Source organism: Aquila chrysaetos, chromosome 4 (genome assembly GCF_900496995.4).
Source record: "Aquila chrysaetos chrysaetos chromosome 4, bAquChr1.4, whole genome shotgun sequence".
Lineage (NCBI taxonomy): Eukaryota > Metazoa > Chordata > Aves > Accipitriformes > Accipitridae > Aquila > Aquila chrysaetos.
In genome coordinates this window covers 23,911,734-23,929,936 of record NC_044007.1, presented here as the reverse complement: position 1 = coordinate 23,929,936, position 18,203 = coordinate 23,911,734, and the positions used below count along the sequence as shown (strand labels likewise).

General features: G+C 36.7%; 1 protein-coding gene across 10 annotated transcripts in view; it reads left to right on the top strand.

The window, feature by feature from the left end:
• Positions 1–18,203, top strand: part of VPS13B (vacuolar protein sorting 13 homolog B) — a 498,323-nt gene that overhangs the window by 406,258 nt on the left and 73,862 nt on the right. For 7 of the 10 annotated variants that reach the window (XM_041123226.1, XM_030011500.2, XM_030011498.2 and 4 more), the window contains 3 exons: positions 8,072–8,271; positions 10,761–10,968; positions 11,278–11,480. In XM_041123226.1, coding sequence (XP_040979160.1) covers positions 8,072–8,271; positions 10,761–10,968; positions 11,278–11,480 — 611 coding nt within the window. The remainder of the gene's footprint in view (positions 1–8,071; positions 8,272–10,760; positions 10,969–11,277; positions 11,481–18,203) is intronic. The other 3 variants (XM_030011504.2, XM_030011502.2, XM_030011501.2) reach the window with 1 other exon arrangement.

Below are 18,203 nucleotides of genomic sequence, written 5' to 3'. Positions count from 1 at the left end.
AATATTAAAAATCAAATGCAGCTATTAATTGGTGTGGAGCAAAGACCAAACTTCGTTTTGGAGTTAACAGACTCTCTCGAGAAAACTCTGCTAAGGCGTTGTCATAGCCTTTGGATGCTACAGATATGCAAGTTAGCCCATGGGGAAATAAAACATTAAATTAGATATGACTACCTAAAATAATATGCAGCAGTAACAAGCCATTTACAACACCCAGAAGACCTTTGTTACTTTTAGAAAGAAATATAAACTCTTTCCAACACTTGAACAATAGGAAATTAATTCTTTGTCAGTAAAAGCCAGAGGACAAACTAAATATTTAAATGGCCACTGAGGATTGAGGTGGAAGTGCAGCTTGTAGACAGCTATACAAATCACTAACAAACCTTAATAAATATTGGGTGTGGGCATCAGGGTCCTGTCAGATTTGACACCATGTCCCAAGTAGCTTAAACCCAACACTCAAGAAAAGGTGGAGACCTCATCAGGTCTCTAACATCTGGGATTTTATTTGTCATTTTGGCATACCCTGCAAGCGCAAAAGAAAGAGTAAAAGGGGATTATCCTGACAATGAAATGAGTTACTGAATCTTGTGATAATGAAAAGCAGAAGAATTCTAATTCCTTTCTATAGTCCCTGAGGTGGAGGTGCGTTTATAGTTCTGCAGGAGTATAATGTAGGAGGGAAGAACAGATGGCCTAAAATCCATGAAACAAGACACCACCTAATCCCAGGACTGAGTACCACTATTAATCCTGGTCAGATTCCCTACTAGTACTTTGTAACAGCGTTCAGAATTGCTACTGATGAACTAGCATGTTAACTCAGGGGAGGAAAAAAAAGTTAGTTGTAGGTTGTTGATTCAAGACAGTGTGCACTAATTTTGTAGAACTGTATTTACAGTTTAAATAACTTGACTTTAAAAGTAGACTCCAAATGAAATTCAATTCTGAACAAATACGGTTGTTTTTGTAATCTCTTCAGCTTTTATTCTGAAAGTAATTGCATATTATTTTGAGACTGGAATTTCTTTTGTTATGTGGATCCCAGTGCTATATGTGGCAGTAGTAGGTGATACAGCATTTTCGTGGTAGTTAATTCTGTAGAATATTTACATTCACGAGGAAATACAGATAACAGTGAAAGCTGAATGTTTTCTTTGTACATTTTATGCTTTCTGTGCAATTCCTCCAGTTAAATCTACATTTTGCAGCGTGAGGTACAGAACACAGAGATTAGGCATTATTGGCCGGTCTTACGGACTACTTCCTTAAGTTGTTTAAATTGTTGGCGTACTGGCGACAAGTTTCTTCATTTTCTATGACAAGAATATTTTTTATGGGATGAGATCACCAGCTTGCTGCCCAAACAAAAGGTGCAGTTCCATAGGAAGTTTAGGTTACTGTGGCTGCATGTTTCCACGCTCTGCCTTGTGCTAGCTCTGTTACTCAGGCAGCTGTTCATTGAGTTGAGTCAGGGCACTGCTCTGTCTGAAAGATAACACAACAGGAAAGAAAAGTTTCCAGCAAAATCATCTCCTTCAGCTGGCTCACTGGACAGGTACACTTTAATGACCATGCTGGCACAAAAGAGAATTCAGAGAAGTATATAAAGGAGGGAGGGGGAGGAAGGATCGAAGGGAGGAGAAGATTGGAAGGTAGGAGCCTGGACCCACACTGGCCTTAAGCCTGGGGAAACACATCCTGAGAGTGCAGGGAAACCTGTTCAGTTTGTGTGGCCTGGGTATATCTGTCAAGTCTTGGACTCCCACAAGCATGATTCAGGGGGTTATAGAGGCTCAAACAGATCAGGTGCTGCCAGGCACTATCTTCAGGATGGTTATTTGTAAAGAAAAGTTACCCTCTAGTTCATGGACTAGTTAGTTTATTAAAGCAGTTGAAATCGAGTGAATCAAGTGTAGAGCAGAGGAGCAAGACACCAAAGCTGTAATTCTAATTCAACCTTGTGGCAGTTATATAGGGCTACATTTTGAGTGGCATCCACTATTTTGTAATGCTTCATTTACTGTGCAACCATTCAATGTCTGATTTTTTTTGTAGTGCTAAGTATCTACAACTTTGTACATCAGTGACAGTTGTAGGTACCAGCTATCTCCTGAAAATAAACCAAAGTTTTCAACCAACCACCTAAAATTAAGATGTGAAAATACATAGATTTTTTTTTTTTTTTTCAATTGAAGAACCTCTCCATGCCCATCTGTAAGCTGGAATGAATGTCTAGTCACTTTTCTGAAAACTGCTGATATCTAAAAATAAAATGTTTATGATACAAGAACCAAGTATTACTCATGTCAGTACAACACTCAGTTTTGAAAGCTGGACTCATGGGTGCAAAATGAACACTGTTTTTGTTGGGTTCCATTATGCATGTTTCTCTACTTAATTAGAATAAGATAGAGCTTTACAAATGTGTTCCAAATCATTGTATACCAAAGACAGCCTTGACCAAAAATGAAAATCCCTTTAGATCTTTACTTTAATATGCCCTCTCTGATCAGGCATTGCAAAATCGAAAATTACCAAATCAACAAGCAAATTGACATTTTTCAGCTATTTAGTATGCAGTAGTGTAATGAACATTATGTACCTGCCCAGTTATTCTTTAAGGGAGATGAGCTCATTTCAAATAGATAACCATCTTTGACTTCTCTTCTGATTCATCACTGACCTGAACTCCATTTGAACCTTGTTAGACACAAAACAAGCAGGATTCCTGGCCTGAGCTATAAAATATAATTAAGCCCTTTTGAAATGATGTGTAAAAGAACATAGCTTTACCCCCACTATAACTACTACCACCACCACAACCAATAAAGTTAAATCAAGCACTGCCTGTAATGGATTAAAATAATAAATGTTCCTGGATTTTAGTGTTTGAAGTGTTTGAAGAAAACAGGCTCCCAGCAGCCAGAACTGCTGAATGCATGGGGACATTTATTAGTGACGAATTCAAGGGTTTGGCCTGTTTAAGATCATTACTTTCTGTTTACCGTGTGTTACACATCTCATGTTTTTACAGAGCCCACATGTGTCCCCATGTAATACTGAAAAACTCTCTTTCACTAAAGAATAGTTAATTGGTAATGTGTAAATATTGTTCTCGTGGGGAGAATGAACTATCATAAGATTCAGCTCGACACTGATGAGAAATCCAGTGCAGTCAGTGGATTGTTAACTAAATCTCTCCTGGAAAATTGTCCTTTACTACATCTCAAAATTTGTTTGCTACTGCTGTTTCCAGACTTGAATAAATTGGCTGACTCTTATATTAACTGCAGTATTTCCCCTGTAATTATTTTCATAGCTTTGTTACTCTTTTTTCTTAGAAGCTGCTTTGCAGAGGATACCTGTCAACAGAGCAGTGTAACTGTAGTATAGCTACTCATTACCTGATGTATCTAAAGTTTTCTCAAGAGGAAAAAAACCACATAGATAATTCTATCAATATATTAGATGTAATAACATATTTACGTATTCAAAGCTGTCTTAGTATCTTTGGCAACTTTAAACTAGCTACTGAAGTTGCAAATACAAAGAGTGAATGCTCAGAAGCAAATATCACAGATTATCACTTAAGTAATGCGTGACATTAAAGCAGAAGGTAGTAAGGAAAACCACTTGCTAATTAACTTTCAACAGCCAGATTGTATCGCTGCCGCCCAGGCACGGAGGGCCCATGGGGGAGCCTGGACTTCTTCTTTCAGAGTGCACCGTGATCCTTTGGGTGGGAATGCAGTCTGCCAGCTGCGGCGGTCGGTGCAGACCACATATATCACTCGCATGCATCTTGCCCAGTCCAAAGCAGTGTGGCAGTGTCTGTGCTCTGGGACACAGTCTTGCTTCTGAGCTGCCCCAAACTCAGAAAAGCAATTTTGTTCCTAGCGCTACAGTTTGTAGCAAAGCTACTAGCTTGCAGGAGGCTTTTCAAAAGACAGCTCGAATATAGTCCAGTGCCATGTGCTATGTTTATTATAATACATGTGTTTCCGTTTTCTTAAAACTCTTTTCCCATATAGAAGTTTGCCAATTAAAATCGTGCTCTATGTTGTATTAGGTGACAGTTCAGTGAACCAAACAGGATTTGCAGCTATCTAAGGAAGAGTAAATGCACAGAGCATAATAGAAGGAAAAAAACTCCTGCTACATTTCTACTTGTTTCATTTGGCATTGATTCAAATATCAGTATTTTAAAATATTTTTGAAAACAGAAAGTCCATAGTTAATGTCAAAACATTGTCTCCCCCTTTGTCTGTGAACCAGGAAAAATAACAGAACTCTTTTTTAACACCTGTTTTGCCTAAACACTAAGAGATTGTAAGGCAAAGGTTGTTTTAATGTATTTGCTGCATCTATTAAAATGGTCTTGCTCTTTTTTTTCTGTACACACAAATAGATTTATGCACACAGGGCAGTTTAACAAACATGAAGCCTCCTGTTATTGGTAAACACTAATATAACTATATTATAGTTATATATAAACTCTAATATAACTATATTTATAACTGTATTAGGGTATTCAGATTCTATGAGATGTCTTTGTAAATGTTAGCATAAATCAAGTCTCTACTGACTAAAAAAAGAAAGGTGTTAGAATATCAAAGCAAACGTTGTCTTTTAGTAAATTTTCTTCACTATTCTTTCGTAATGATCTCCATCTTTAACTTCTGAGCAAGTTAATTTCTTGACATTACCAAGCAAGTGCTAGCTTTTTTTCAAACCTTCCTACATTATTTCCAACTGTATAAAAATATCTGGATATTCCTTTTGAGCATATGTCATCATAAAGGTAATCCTTCCAATGGCATGCAGAAGCCTGCTGTAAGCTGTATTTTGCTCAGTTAGCGTGGCGGCATATTGCAGTGCTATTGTGGGTTTGGGTGGAGTCTGACAATGGAGGGCTGGCAGCATTTTTTAAACACCGTCCGAAGCAAGTGCTTTATATTTATTAGTCTCTTGGAGGAGTATTTTAGAAGTCATGAAACTATTTGTTCTCAGAAGTAAATTATTGCACATACTGAAAAGTGTGTTGGTGTTCATAAGTAATAATCCAAACAGATCAAGTTAACTTCTGCACGTCACAACAATCGTTTATGAAGATATATTACTTCCGTGTAGTGCCATCTCAAGTTCACTTCAAATGGAGACTTTGATTTAATCTGTTTCAACTGAAGTTAGAATTCTACAATAGAAGTTTGTGAGAGATACCTGAAAGGACTGACTGAAAACAGTGTCAGGGAGGGGAAAAAAACAGATTATAATTATTTTGCATTTTTACCTTTCTGAGATGATTGCTTTAGTCACAGGAAAGCAACTTCAGTAACTGAGCGTATACTTTGAATGTTAGTATGGCATTTAGCAATCTTAAAATAAGCTCCCTTCTAGTGCATACTGGTATTTCTTCACACCCTTCCCTTAGGATGTAAGATTATTTCTTTTCTAATGTCAGCCTTTTAGGATTTCTGTAGTAATGGTACCTCATTGAAGCTTCTCTCCGGCCCAGAGATCTCTCTATTTACTATTGCTTTTTAGGGATTGTGCATACTTGTTGATCTTCATTTGTTTTTTTTAAGCTTCCTCAAGTCATCACTTTGTGCAAGTTTTTCTGAATGCTCTCTGCATTTTTTTTTATTAAGAGCACAGTGGTTTTTATACTAAGAGTTGCTTCATCCCCAAAAGGGCATGTAGATATAACTGCTAGGAAGGATGAGGGTGAGATTCTTGCCTATACAAGAGCAATCTGGGTTGCAGCAAGAAAAAGAAAAATCTCTCATTGAGTCTCTGAGCTTTTCCTGGTATTTGTAGGACACAATCCATGGATGTGTCTTGTAATATTTCATTTATTTAAAATTTACCAACACTTCCTTATTCTTAATTGCGTCTTCATTTCTCATTGTTTACATAGCATTTGAGAAAGGCACTGCTGATTTTCAACCAGCAGTATTATGTGCCGAATATTCAGTTCTGTTTCTAAGCTGTTGGATATTGTGTTTTCTTTGTACTTTGTGGAGCTGAGATGACAGCAGAAAAAGACTGCAAAGCATAATCCTTCCAAGTGTAATCCCAGTGAAAGAAAACATAAATAAAACCAGTCATGCTCTGGCATTCCTTTTTCCCTTTTGTTATTTCTGCAACTTGGCACATGTTCCAATAAAACTGTAGAACATTTCTGTATATTGCAGAATTGTGCAATAGTTACTGAGAACTTCTCCTCTCTAAAATCAAAATTCCATGTACAGTATAAAAAAATTTTGAATTTCCAAATATTGTAGTGCCTCTTAAAATAACTAAACTGAGCATAGCAGGGTGAGGGTGAGCCCTTCCTGTAAAAACACCTCTTTTTCTTGGTTTAAAACTGTATGTGAAACTGCTTCATGCCACAGTTTACAGAATCAAGTCTGAACCATTACCAAAAGGAGAGGCGTCAGGGTGCGTTGATGTTAGTTTTTATGATTATCACTGAAGCTCAGTGTCAAAAAACCACTGAACAGCTTCTGTCATATAAACCTGTTACATATGAGACGAGACCCAGGGGTTCAGAAGCCAGCCTAAATGACCCAGAGCTAAAACCCCTCTCCCAATTGGAGACAATGGTCCTGTTGATTGGCATGGGACAAAGGTTGCTCAACCCCTTGATCATTCTTAATAAAATCCAGATTGCCCAAGGGACAGATTCTTCTTGTGTGCGGTTCCTACTCAGGTTGGATACACTTCAATGCCATTATCGCTATGGGGACTGTTGGACCACCTTCCTAGTGGATGCTGGATTTAAAAAAAAAAAAAAAAGAGATCCAACATATTTTCTTCCATTGTATAAAATATTTCTTGGTATTATGAAATCATAACTCCCAGGATGCAGACAGACTTTCTGGATTCTAGAAGAGATTCATAGAAGTTTTACTGCATGTATTCAAAACAGCGAGTAGTGTTTTTGTGGGATTTTTCTGCCAGCAAAGGTATGAAAATATAAAATGGAACTGTACCTTGAAACATCTGTATGTAAGCCTTAGGTGTTTTTCAATCTTTTGCCTTCTGTAAATATCCAGTTTCATTAGAAAAATAAGCTGTGGGCATTATAAAGTATGGTGACATTCAATATTCTGAGTGTTAAGTCCAAGTACGAGCACTAGAAGAGAAAAAAGTTAACCCAACCTCAGATGTAGTACTTTTCATGTAAATATACAAAAGAAATACAGAGATATTAAGTATGGTTTCTTCTATTAAACAGTGATTTGCAGTAAGTTAAATTCGCAAGAGATGTGACGTTTCTGGATGATGTTTCGTTCCTAAAAATATTTGCATCTTTAATGAGAGTACATAAGTTCTGTCATAAATCTAACCTCCCATTATCATTTTTATCTTTTATAAAGCTGTGTAAAGTAGCAAATGGTTATGATGTGAAAAGTTTAGATTAAACTGGTTTTTTGGTAAACACACGTTATATATTTTGAGTTACAGTAATTGTTTTGAATTATTTGAATTCAAACATTACCATTATTCTCCTGCTAAGCACTCTAAAGGCTGGCAATATTTTATAATAACTAACCTGAACAAAAGCAGAGAGAATCGTTCAAAATAGCTATTTCCGATCAGTTTAAAATACAATCAAGAGAAGCAGCTGTTCTTGTTCTTAATATACTCTTTTGAAAAAAAGTTCATAGTTTAATGAAAAATGTCTCTTCTCATAAAGCTTAAAATAATCACACATGTAAAAAGTCATAATGTTTTGGCAAATAGTTCTTTGTAAGGAATGTGCATGAAACATACCTGCTCCATAGCTGCAACACTGTATAAAGCATGCTCAATAGTGTCAGAAGAGCAAGGTAAAAAAAAAAAAATCACAAGTCTTGTGACCCAGCTGCGATGCTCTTGCTTGGAGAGGAGAGTGACTGTCCACACAAGTGTTTCCATGAAAGTCAGCGGGACTACTTGTGTGAGTAATTGCTTGTGGGCAGAGATTCCCAGGCTCGTGGTAAAGTGAATTCAGGAGATAAGCACGCAAATGTTGGGAGAATAACTACCAGCGGGATTAATTGTCTCCCTCTCTTTTTAGGAATCCATGGATCATCTTTTGTCCTTGACATAAAAGATTTCCTACTTAAAACAAGTCTCAAAGAAAGAGCCAGATCTCTGATGGGCCCTTTTTGCTGCTCTGTTAATGTGGAAGCCAAGTGGTGTAAGCACAGTGGTGATCCTGGCCCAGAGCAATCTATTCCAAAAATATACATCGATTTGAGAGGAGGACTGCTGCAGGTCTGTATGAGATGCTTATGGTTCTGCTATTGAGCTGGACTGGCTTTGGATGATTGAGATTTCATAAATAAATTGCATGAAAGCCTGTAAAGCTTTGCAGCCTACAACAGTTCATTGGGTTGGGGTTTTTTGCTTATTTGTTTTGGTTGGTTTTTATATTACCTTTTAAAATAAGTATCTATTCTTTCATGTAAACTGTTGATTGAAAAATTGTGTACAGTGTTTTGTTTTTTTTTTAAATACCGCTTAAGCCATGTATTGTAGCTGTATGTGTGTGTTCCCTTAAAACCACTGGATCAAATTACTAACACTTAATATCTAGGACCCTGTTCTGATGTGTGTGTGTTTGTCTGTCCATGAGCTATGTGTCTGTAACGCCTAGGGGTAGCTTTAAGAAATACATATCCTTTCTTTTTAAACTTACACCAATTTCTCAGGGGAGTAATTATAAACTGTTGGTTGTAGCAATTAATACTCAGTTTTCCATGCTATCCTCTCCTTTTTGGAAGTGCCCACAACTTGAAACCAGTCCAAGAAGCATGGGAGTTCTTGAAATGAAAAATAGATTCTGGGGGGCTTAAACAAGTGGGCTTTAAGATATGTCTTGTTTTAATTATTTTTATTGTAGTATCTATACACACCAAATGTTTTAAAATAAATATATAAATCAAGCATATAAAACACAAAAAGGCAATTTTGACATTTAGTCATGTCATTAGGTCTTTTCCCAGAATCGGCATTAGAAGTTCTTAAAACCACAGCACTGGGAATAGGGCTAATTGAATAATACGAATTATAAAAAATTGTATCTTAATGAATAAATAAAGTCAGTTTGTTTCTCTGCTTCTTTTTTATTTGTTATTCACAGGTACTTGGCTGACTACCTCTACGTGTTGTTAATTAAAAAAAGGGGGGGGGGGGGCAAAATTTTGGGGTTTTGACGAAGACTAGAAAAGTATCTATAAATCTGAGAAAGCCATTTATTGTTAGAGTATACTCTGGGATAATTAGCTTTTGCAGAAAACAATTAAGTATTTGGTCTGGCAGAATAGATTTGAGAATGCTGATAAAAGCATTAGCAATTCTGTTTCAAATTAATTTATTTACAGCTAATGATTTTACCAGCTCTAAACATGACCTCATCTTCTACCACTGTTAATTTGTATTGCAGCAGAGCCGAGAGAGCTTATGTGAAATTGGTGCCTCATCTGTGAATACTGTAGGAGTTCCATGCTCCAGAGTTCCAGCTGCTTAGGTGGTGCTAGACCAAGTGTGGGACCCTGAGCCCAGAGGTACTCTAGAAGCTGCAGTAGAGATGCACTAAATTAGGGAGTTGACCTTGGTAGCCCGGGAGTATTTAGCTCAGGACTGGCTGTAGCTGTGTTTCAGGAGGGTCTTACTTTATTCCATGGGCTTACATGTAGATGCAGGGGAAGGAAAAGCTTCCTTCTTGACAGATGTGCTACACTCTGTTTAGGCATCTTCTGCTTTTTTTCATATTTGAAAATTGGTATTCCCCAGTGAAAAAAGTTGCACTACTCTTTATGTGCACACCTGACCTACCCTTACCATGGACTTTTAAGTTACTGTCTGGTGATTTTGATTTCATCCCAAACTGGTTCTAAGTCTTATTTCTTTATTAATTGCTAGTTACTTCCTTGTCTTCCCTGTTGCTTCTGGGCCCACTTCTGCACATGAAGACTAAAGGACTTGTCGCTGTTAACGTGATTCTCTCAAACAAGATTTTTGAGGAGTTTTTGATTTGAGAAAAGCAGCACTGCTTGTCAAAGCTGGGAGAGGGGAATGTTTACTTGCCTTTTATTTTGCTATAAAGTGCATGAATCTTCTGGACTTCGAATGCCAGTTTTATTAGATATTTTTCTAAATTTCTGTTTTAAACTTCAAAAAACTTTAAACTTTTAAACCTCGCTCTGAGAACTTGCAGCACATCCAATTCATATGCTCTATATACTCAGTATTTGTGTTTGAGATGACCTTTCGTATGTTTTTCTGGTCATCATCTTTGCTGTGTCACTTACTCAGGTTTTTAATGCATTCCAGAATTCCACCTTTGGAGCAACAAGTTCTTTGAACAGTTTAAACTTTGCATCTTTAAGGGTTTTTTTGTCATATCTTAAACTGCAAAACCTGTGACCAGTCCTAGCACTATGTACTGCACTCAGCTGTAAGTTCTTGCATATGACTTTTAAGATCTGTGCTCTTCAGGCAGCAGCAGTATCAATTGTAAGTGGTAAGAATTAATGCTTTCCTTCGAATGATGAAAAGAATAAATTTGCCAAATGGTTTTGTAGAGATTTTTTTGTTGTTCCTATTTTTTTTTCACATAAAGGATACTTGCAAGCAATTAAGGTATAAGTAGAGCAGGCTGAAAGCTGGGGCAGGTTTTTTCCTTCAAAAATGACTGAATATTTGTATGTAATTGTTTTGTCTTTTCTCTTTCTTTTTTCTTTTTTTTATTGTTTTTAAAGGTTTTCTGGGGTCAAGAGCATTTGAACTGTTTAGTTCTTCTCCAGGAGCTTCTATGGCAGTACCTTACTAAAAAGGGCAGCGTAGAGACATTGGTATCTGAATGTACACACCCCACTTGTTTTTCTATGGGAAAGAATCAGGTCTCAAAAACTGAGCATACCTCAGATGATCTAAGAACAGGCCTATTCCAGTATATACAAGATGCAGGTAAGAAGAATATTATTGCTCTTTTTTTTTTTTAAATTTTAAAGTAAATACAGTAGTAACCTATTAAAGATTATTTGCCTCTTACAATGAATTACTTTACGTTTTTTGGAAAAGCAGTTGCAAAGACATCTGCTAGAATGAAAAAAAAAAATACTTTTTTGATTTCTTTCCATTAAGCTGTGATCTTTTAAAAGTCAGGGAAATTGCTTTTTTATTTTCTCTCCTTTTGATCCTGAGGGGTTTATTTTTAACTACTTTTGTCTCATAAACCAGCATGTTTCTTTCTAGAAATTATATAACAGATTATAGGTTTCTTTCATTTGACAGAAGCACAAAAACTGCCCAGTGCCTATGAAGTTGTGTTTTACAATGAAACTGAGGATAGTCCAGGAATGATGTTGTGGAGATATCCAGAACCCAGAGTGCTCACTCTTGTAAGAATTAACCCTGTTCCTTTTAATACCACTGAAGACCCAGATATTAGCACTGCTGACCTTGGAGATGTTCTTCAGGTGGGTAATGAGAGTTTTCTACTTTCATTAACAAAAGAAAACGTTACTGCTGTAAAGTGAATGTTTTCAAACTTTGCTTTATTAAAAATGAGCACAAAACAAATGTCAGGAGCTCTATAAAATAAGAGGTAAATTCCACAGCTTGAGCACATCTTTAGTTTTAAACTACTTGTGCAAACGTTTTAACCACTTACCTGTAAAGTTTTTCCATGACATAATAAGCTATAGCCAAATTTTCAGTTCTAGTTTGCAAGTATGCAGCTTTTATTCTGGCTTCCTGTGATTTCATCCATCAGTCTTTACTTAAAGACTTCATTTGATTTGAAACTGAAACATGTAAGGAAAAACCTGGTTTGAAATTGCCAAGATTCAGTGGAATCATTGAACTCAAATCTCCAATCTGGCCATCCTCTCCTGTGTCTGTGATGGCAGTTGGCTGTGGTTCTTCTAGTAAGACCCACAGGGTAGAGACAAAGGGTCTATTTTCTCTTGTTTTGCTTAGAGAGGGTTGAAGTGGGCAGTCCAGTTTGTGTGAGATCATGGAACTGCCCTTCAAAGGAGGGCTGAGTGCTGCAGCTGTGTGACTCTCTGCCCCGAATAGACCATACCTCACAGTTACACTGATCCGTAACTCGGAGAATTTTTGCTTTTTAAAATACACAATCAGGTAGTTACATTCTCTCATGTCTAGTGTAATTCATCTTTAGAAATTCACTTACTCCTTGCATACCTATTTTGATTTTAACTCAGTTTTAATTTTGTTAATCTCAGTTTCCTTTTTGTATTACAGATTGGATCTGTCATTATTTTTTTTAATTTCAATCTTCTTGTTAATCACAGTAGTGCTGTTGTGAGTCAAGGGAAATAAATATCTCCCAATTCTTCCTATTTGTTCAGAAATGTTGAATTATATTTCATTATTGCTATAACGTTAAATATTGCTTTTAAAATTGAATTATGCAACAATATGCTTTGAGTTACAGATAAGTAGGATAATCTTCCTCAGATAAATGGTATAATGTTATTACCGTGCACATACTGTTAGTGAGATCATGTAAGTGTCCTGCCAATTTCTCTGCCCTCTAGACAGCCAAATGTCAGCTCCTTTCAGTTATATGAAAATTAAAATTAAATGGAAAAAAATCAGCTCCACTTGGCATGAGGTTTGAATCAAAGATCAAAATTGTGTTATTGTATGCTGTCTTGATGACCCTATTAGGTTGCTATGAAAGCCAGCAATTTGCCTTCTTTCAGGATGGTATTTTCAGAGCACAGCACACCAAGCTTTTGGTATAATTACATTAAGCTCCCATTATAGATGTCAGACATCATGGACCTAATGTATCTACTTGTGTACTTAATATGACCCTGTACAGGGGGAATATCGGTTCTTCTTCAAGTGGGCATATGCAGCTGGACTTCTAGTAGCACACATGTTCTGCTGCTTTGTGCTTCCATGCTATCGTCTAGCAAAAAGAAGGTAGTTGCAGTCCTCTTTCATTTCCCCTGCAATCGCCTTGGACAGTAAGATAGAAACCGAGAAGCATTCAGTTACCAGTGTTCAGTCTGTCAGCTTCTAGTGGTCTTCATGTAATTCTTCAGAGTTGCATTCAATCTTATACATTGACCACAGGGAACTGTTTCCATCAGTCTCGGTTTAAGTTTGTGGTCAAGCGTCCCTGTATACCTTCCCTCCATGATGCTTTTTACTGTGGCATGCTGTCTTCTTAAGGTCTGTCAATTTTATGATTAATTCTTAGTAAGTCTTACATTACTACCTTGGGCTTTTAATTACAAGGGAAGAGATGAAAGATATCAGCCAAATTAGAGGACATCTATTCAAAAACTGTGCTCTGGGCCACATGGAGTGCACAAATGCCTACAAGAGGATCCACATTTGGTAGTGGGCCACTAATTATTGCAGTAACTGTTGCCTGGCTCTAGGTGGTGTTTTATCACATTTTCCAGAAATGGTCGTGCACCTACACGGAGCAGCTCCGCACAATGTAGGTAAACAACCATTTTAAACATGGACAGTATGCATTTTTTTATTAGTCTAACATCGATATGTGGGTGGAATAAGTAATACAGAGTCAATTTTCAAATTCTGTAGGTAAACTACATTTACCAAATACTCATCTGAAACTTTAGGTTCTGATTTAAATTAATCAGGAGGCCTTTCATCAGCTCCACTTTTTTCCCCGTATGGATATATGTCTGTTTCTTTATATACTGCGTATTTAGTGCATATGGAAAATTCACAAAATATAAAGAGAAAAAAGACAAAACAACACTTTTATTCACTTCTTGACATGAAACATTAGAGGAACATCTGCAAGCCAAAGACTTCAGCTTTTTTGAAAAAAAGGATCTAAATATAAAGACAATAATGATATCAAAGTATATTAAAAGTATATTTTAAAAACTTTCCCAGGATTGTGTATATGTTCAAATGCTAGGAGGACCCATAATGTCACCAGCTGTGTTGCCAGTCTCCCTTAATCCTTTACTTCACATAAATCCAGGCAAAGGTGCAATTCTGTAGTTTGTCTTGAATTAAAAGTTTTCCAGTTGCATGTTCTTTCTTTCCGAGTAAGTTGCTGTGACATTTCATCTAGCTTTCTATCTTTGTTAAACTTCTGGCATATCGTTTTAATCATGGGTAGGTTTTAGAAGTCTCTTTGGTTTTATAGCTATTCTTCAAATTCCTGGAACTTGCAAAAGCTTCACCGTAAAGAGAATTTTTCTAGATATTGAAGTTGTGTGTCATCTGCTGCGGCCAAAGGATAAGTGAACAGCTTCAGATTATAAGAGTGTGATATGAACTGTATTGTTTCTGTAAAACCTTACCTTGGTGCTATTTCTAGATTGTCCCAAAAGCTTATTTTCTTGTGCTTTTACTTGCGTTGTTGCAAAGGTAAGCAGTTTCACCGGTCAAGTTTCTAACACTTTACTTTTTTACAATCCCAACATTGTTGCCTTTATTTGTGGAGGGAAAAGGAGGAACTGATGTTTCTGCCATGGCATAGCATGTTGCATTTTCTTTAGTGATTTGAAATAGCAGTTTGATCTATTTGTTTGAAGGAAGTGAGAGAGAATCCTAGATGCACTTGCAAGAAACTGCATCAGGATTGTTTAGGAGATTTTAGGAGATTGAGAGTATCTGAACTTGTTGTTCTTCCTATTTACCAGACATTGCAGCCCCTTTCTATTTAATTTTTAATCCTTCATTGTCCCATTTTCACATGCTACAAATGTTCTTTGGATCTATGGGATTTACCGTTCTTTCAGATAACTAGCATTTGATGAAACATCTTTAGACTTCCCTGGTACCTCTTCTTAATTTTTTAAGGAGTTCCTGTTCAATGGTGTAAGGTGTTTCTTATCTTCAGGTACTAAAGCCACTGTCTGGCATCACTGCTAGCCCTTTTTGACCTGGAGACCTTTTCTTATTTTACTCCCCTTATGTCTACATCACTGCCAAGATCTTTTCTGAATACATCTTCTTAAGACTGTTTTAAAGTTTATATAGTAGTATTTGCAAGTTCCTACTATTGAAGAAAGGACATACATGGGTATTATTTTTGGAACACAAAATCAATTAAGTGAAGCAAAACCAATTTGCCACTGTGCTTACAAGTGGTTTGGGTGCAACCTTGTATAGCTAACTGAAAAAAAAAAAAGTTAATACTGGACTCTATGTCAAGAAAGAGATGTGCTATGGATGTAGAATATTCCTCAGTCTTTTATACTGAACATCACTCTAGTTCCTTGATCAAAACTATTAACTCTTGTCTGTTCTATCAGCTTCTGTTTCATTTCTACTAATGGTTGCCTGTTTTCCAAGTTGTGAGATTTTTTTGATTGGTGTTTAGAAAGCTCTAGATACAGCTAAATATCTTACTAAAGGTCGATGTGGGGTGAAGGAATATACACACAGGAGCAGTAGTTTCATGTTCTCCTAAGAAGAAAAGTAAACAGGCTTTGTCTTGTCCAAGTACTGTGATAAATTCTGCTCTAAGCCACCACTAATGTACCCCTTGTGTAAAGGGGATCTACAGAAAAGACCTTCAGGAAGCAACTCAGATGTTGGTAAGGCATACCCTTTTGATATTGACTATTGCTAATATTATTTTTAAAATACATGGAGAAGAAAAAGCATATTGCACTGATAACTTCACTTAAGAGCACACATTTCATAAGAGTGAAATTAATCACAGCGCTCACTCCATCTAATATGATAGAAACCAGAGTGATCTATTACTGCGCAAATCAGCAAGGGCAAAGGGTAGAATGTTGTTGATCTGAGAATTGTATTCACACCTCAGGAGCAGAGGTAAGTCCAAACTTGGAAAAATTTCACAAAATTAATTCAAAAGATAATAAGCAAGATGAAGTAGCAATGGCACTACTTTAAAATACTGAAGATTGATATTGGTACAGCAAAAAGGATGCTCTCTGAGACTTTCTCAGTTACAACAGATGAAACTTTTAAATCATTCAAGTAGATTACTGGTAAGAGAAGCTCTTGTGGTTGAAGATAGGTGGATGAGCAACTTTAAAACCCTATTTTATTATGTACTTAAAGAAAATATGTACACAAAACCAGAGAGAAAAAGCCTACTGTTCTTGCTCCAAAACAGTTAATGTTACATTTAGGACACTCTCTTGCGCAGATCATTTCTATAGTAAAAATTGTGCAGATGTTTATAGATTTGTCTCAGCAAGTATTCACGTGTGAAGACTTAAGATATGCCTCAGTTTCCCAGTTTAACAGTAAACTGTGTTCTACAAGGCAACCAGCTCGTCGTTATAGCGCAACAAATCTTTTATTTGCTCTATGATGTTCTTGTTTCATAGCAGTTAAAGTTGGAATCTGTTGGTGCTGACGATTCTTATTCTTGTGAATCTGTCCATAAAATGTCTTCCATTGAGGACTTTGAAGCATGGTAATAGCCTTCAAGCAGAATATGTTTTATAAGGTATATAAAAATGTTTCCTGCAGGGATATCAGCATTGTAGAAGATACGTGAGCAACTCAGGAACAGGAAATAGTTTATGGTTATGCAGATAATGCCACTGTCCCAGAACATAAAGAACAATTGAAGAAGAATATATTCCACATCATAACAAGGAACTGTATTTCAGAGCTGTCATTTAATGCTAAATTCAACCATGCTTGTACAGTTCCTTGGATCTGTCAGGTTGCAGCATTTGAGAAAGGATAAGTGTTCTTCATTTCTGTGGTATTTTTACAATTTGAAGGAGAGAGTTGCAGGAAAAATTATGTTAGTGATTCAGAAGTGACTTTCAAATTGTACAGATACAATATGGAGTTAGCTACCTTTAAGCTCAAAGAAAGTGCTGTTGGGTACCTGTGCTGTGGGGCTTAAAACTGTACTTGCACTATGCATCTAGTTTCCCGAAGTCTTTCTGTGTCTTCCTGCAGTCTGGAGAATCCCAGATTTATGGTTGTCTTTGCCTCTGATTAGCCTATGTTGTTTTACTTTCTGATTTCATCTGGGCCACATTTTTATATCCTTTATCTTTACCAAGAACAAGGTTGACAGGTTTGGATTGGCAGGGGAGAGAGCAAAGATTGGGAGGGGCTCACCAAGATAGGAAAGCAATTTGTATACTATCAAGGAAGTATTCTGTTTTTCTGTGCAAGCAGGTGAACAGGACATGCAAATGATTTCCTGTACAGCTGGAGGCCTGTTTTAGCTAGTGAACTTTTTACAGAGATGCTCAGTGTTTGCCATTCCATCGTAGAGTTATCTTTCCAATAAGGGATATTGCTAGCACTGCCCCGTATCTCAAACAAAAAGGTGTGTATTGTCACAAGAGCATTTACACAAGTGGCCATGGATTTAAAAGGTGGAGAAAACCACATTTGTCTAATCAAAGTAATCGTATAATGTGTAATGCTCCAAATTCTGAGCTCTCTCATTTATTTAAGCTGCATCACCAACACAGACTTATAATTCTTTCTCCTGGATTGTCATCCAGTGAGAGGTACAAGCTGTTAAAGCTTACAAGACAAAAGGAAGATAATCTATGGCATTTGTTCATTTCTCCATATGCAGTTAAAATAAAATATCTACTGAACTATAACCCTGACAGGTCTTTGTATTTGAGGATGTTTCACTTGTGTACCTGCCAGGATTCCTATTGCATGCACGTGTAGTCAGCATTATAACAGCTGATGAAAAGATGAATATGTACTGAGGTCTCCTTTTTTGGCCTTTCTTCCTTATATAGTGTCCTAATAAACAGAGCACTTATTCCTGGTTTAGAAAAGTGGTGATTAAATTAAGCAAATCTCAAGGTCTACTGGAGAAAATTAGGGCAGTGAGTATAGTTCTGAGGTTGCAAGGGTTTAACTGAAATTTAGTAAGACTAGGTAAATAAAACCACTCTGGTAAAATTCACTTGGAGCGTTTGCTGAGATGGTGAAATCTCTTTTAGGAGAACATAAAAGATTTCCAGCTTCAAAAGGTGAGGATTCAAAAAATTGTCTGTTGCATTGCCTTACAAGCATTTGCAAACTGCAGTCTGGAATTTGATTTTTTTCAACACTGTCAGCCAATAAACAGTCATTTTCTAACACCTTGTGGTTGTTTAAACAGTGGCTTAAGGAAGCATGAGCTTAAGAATGACTGACATTAGACCTACTGTAAGTCATTATTCCAGGAAAGATTTGACATGACAGTCAACAGGAAA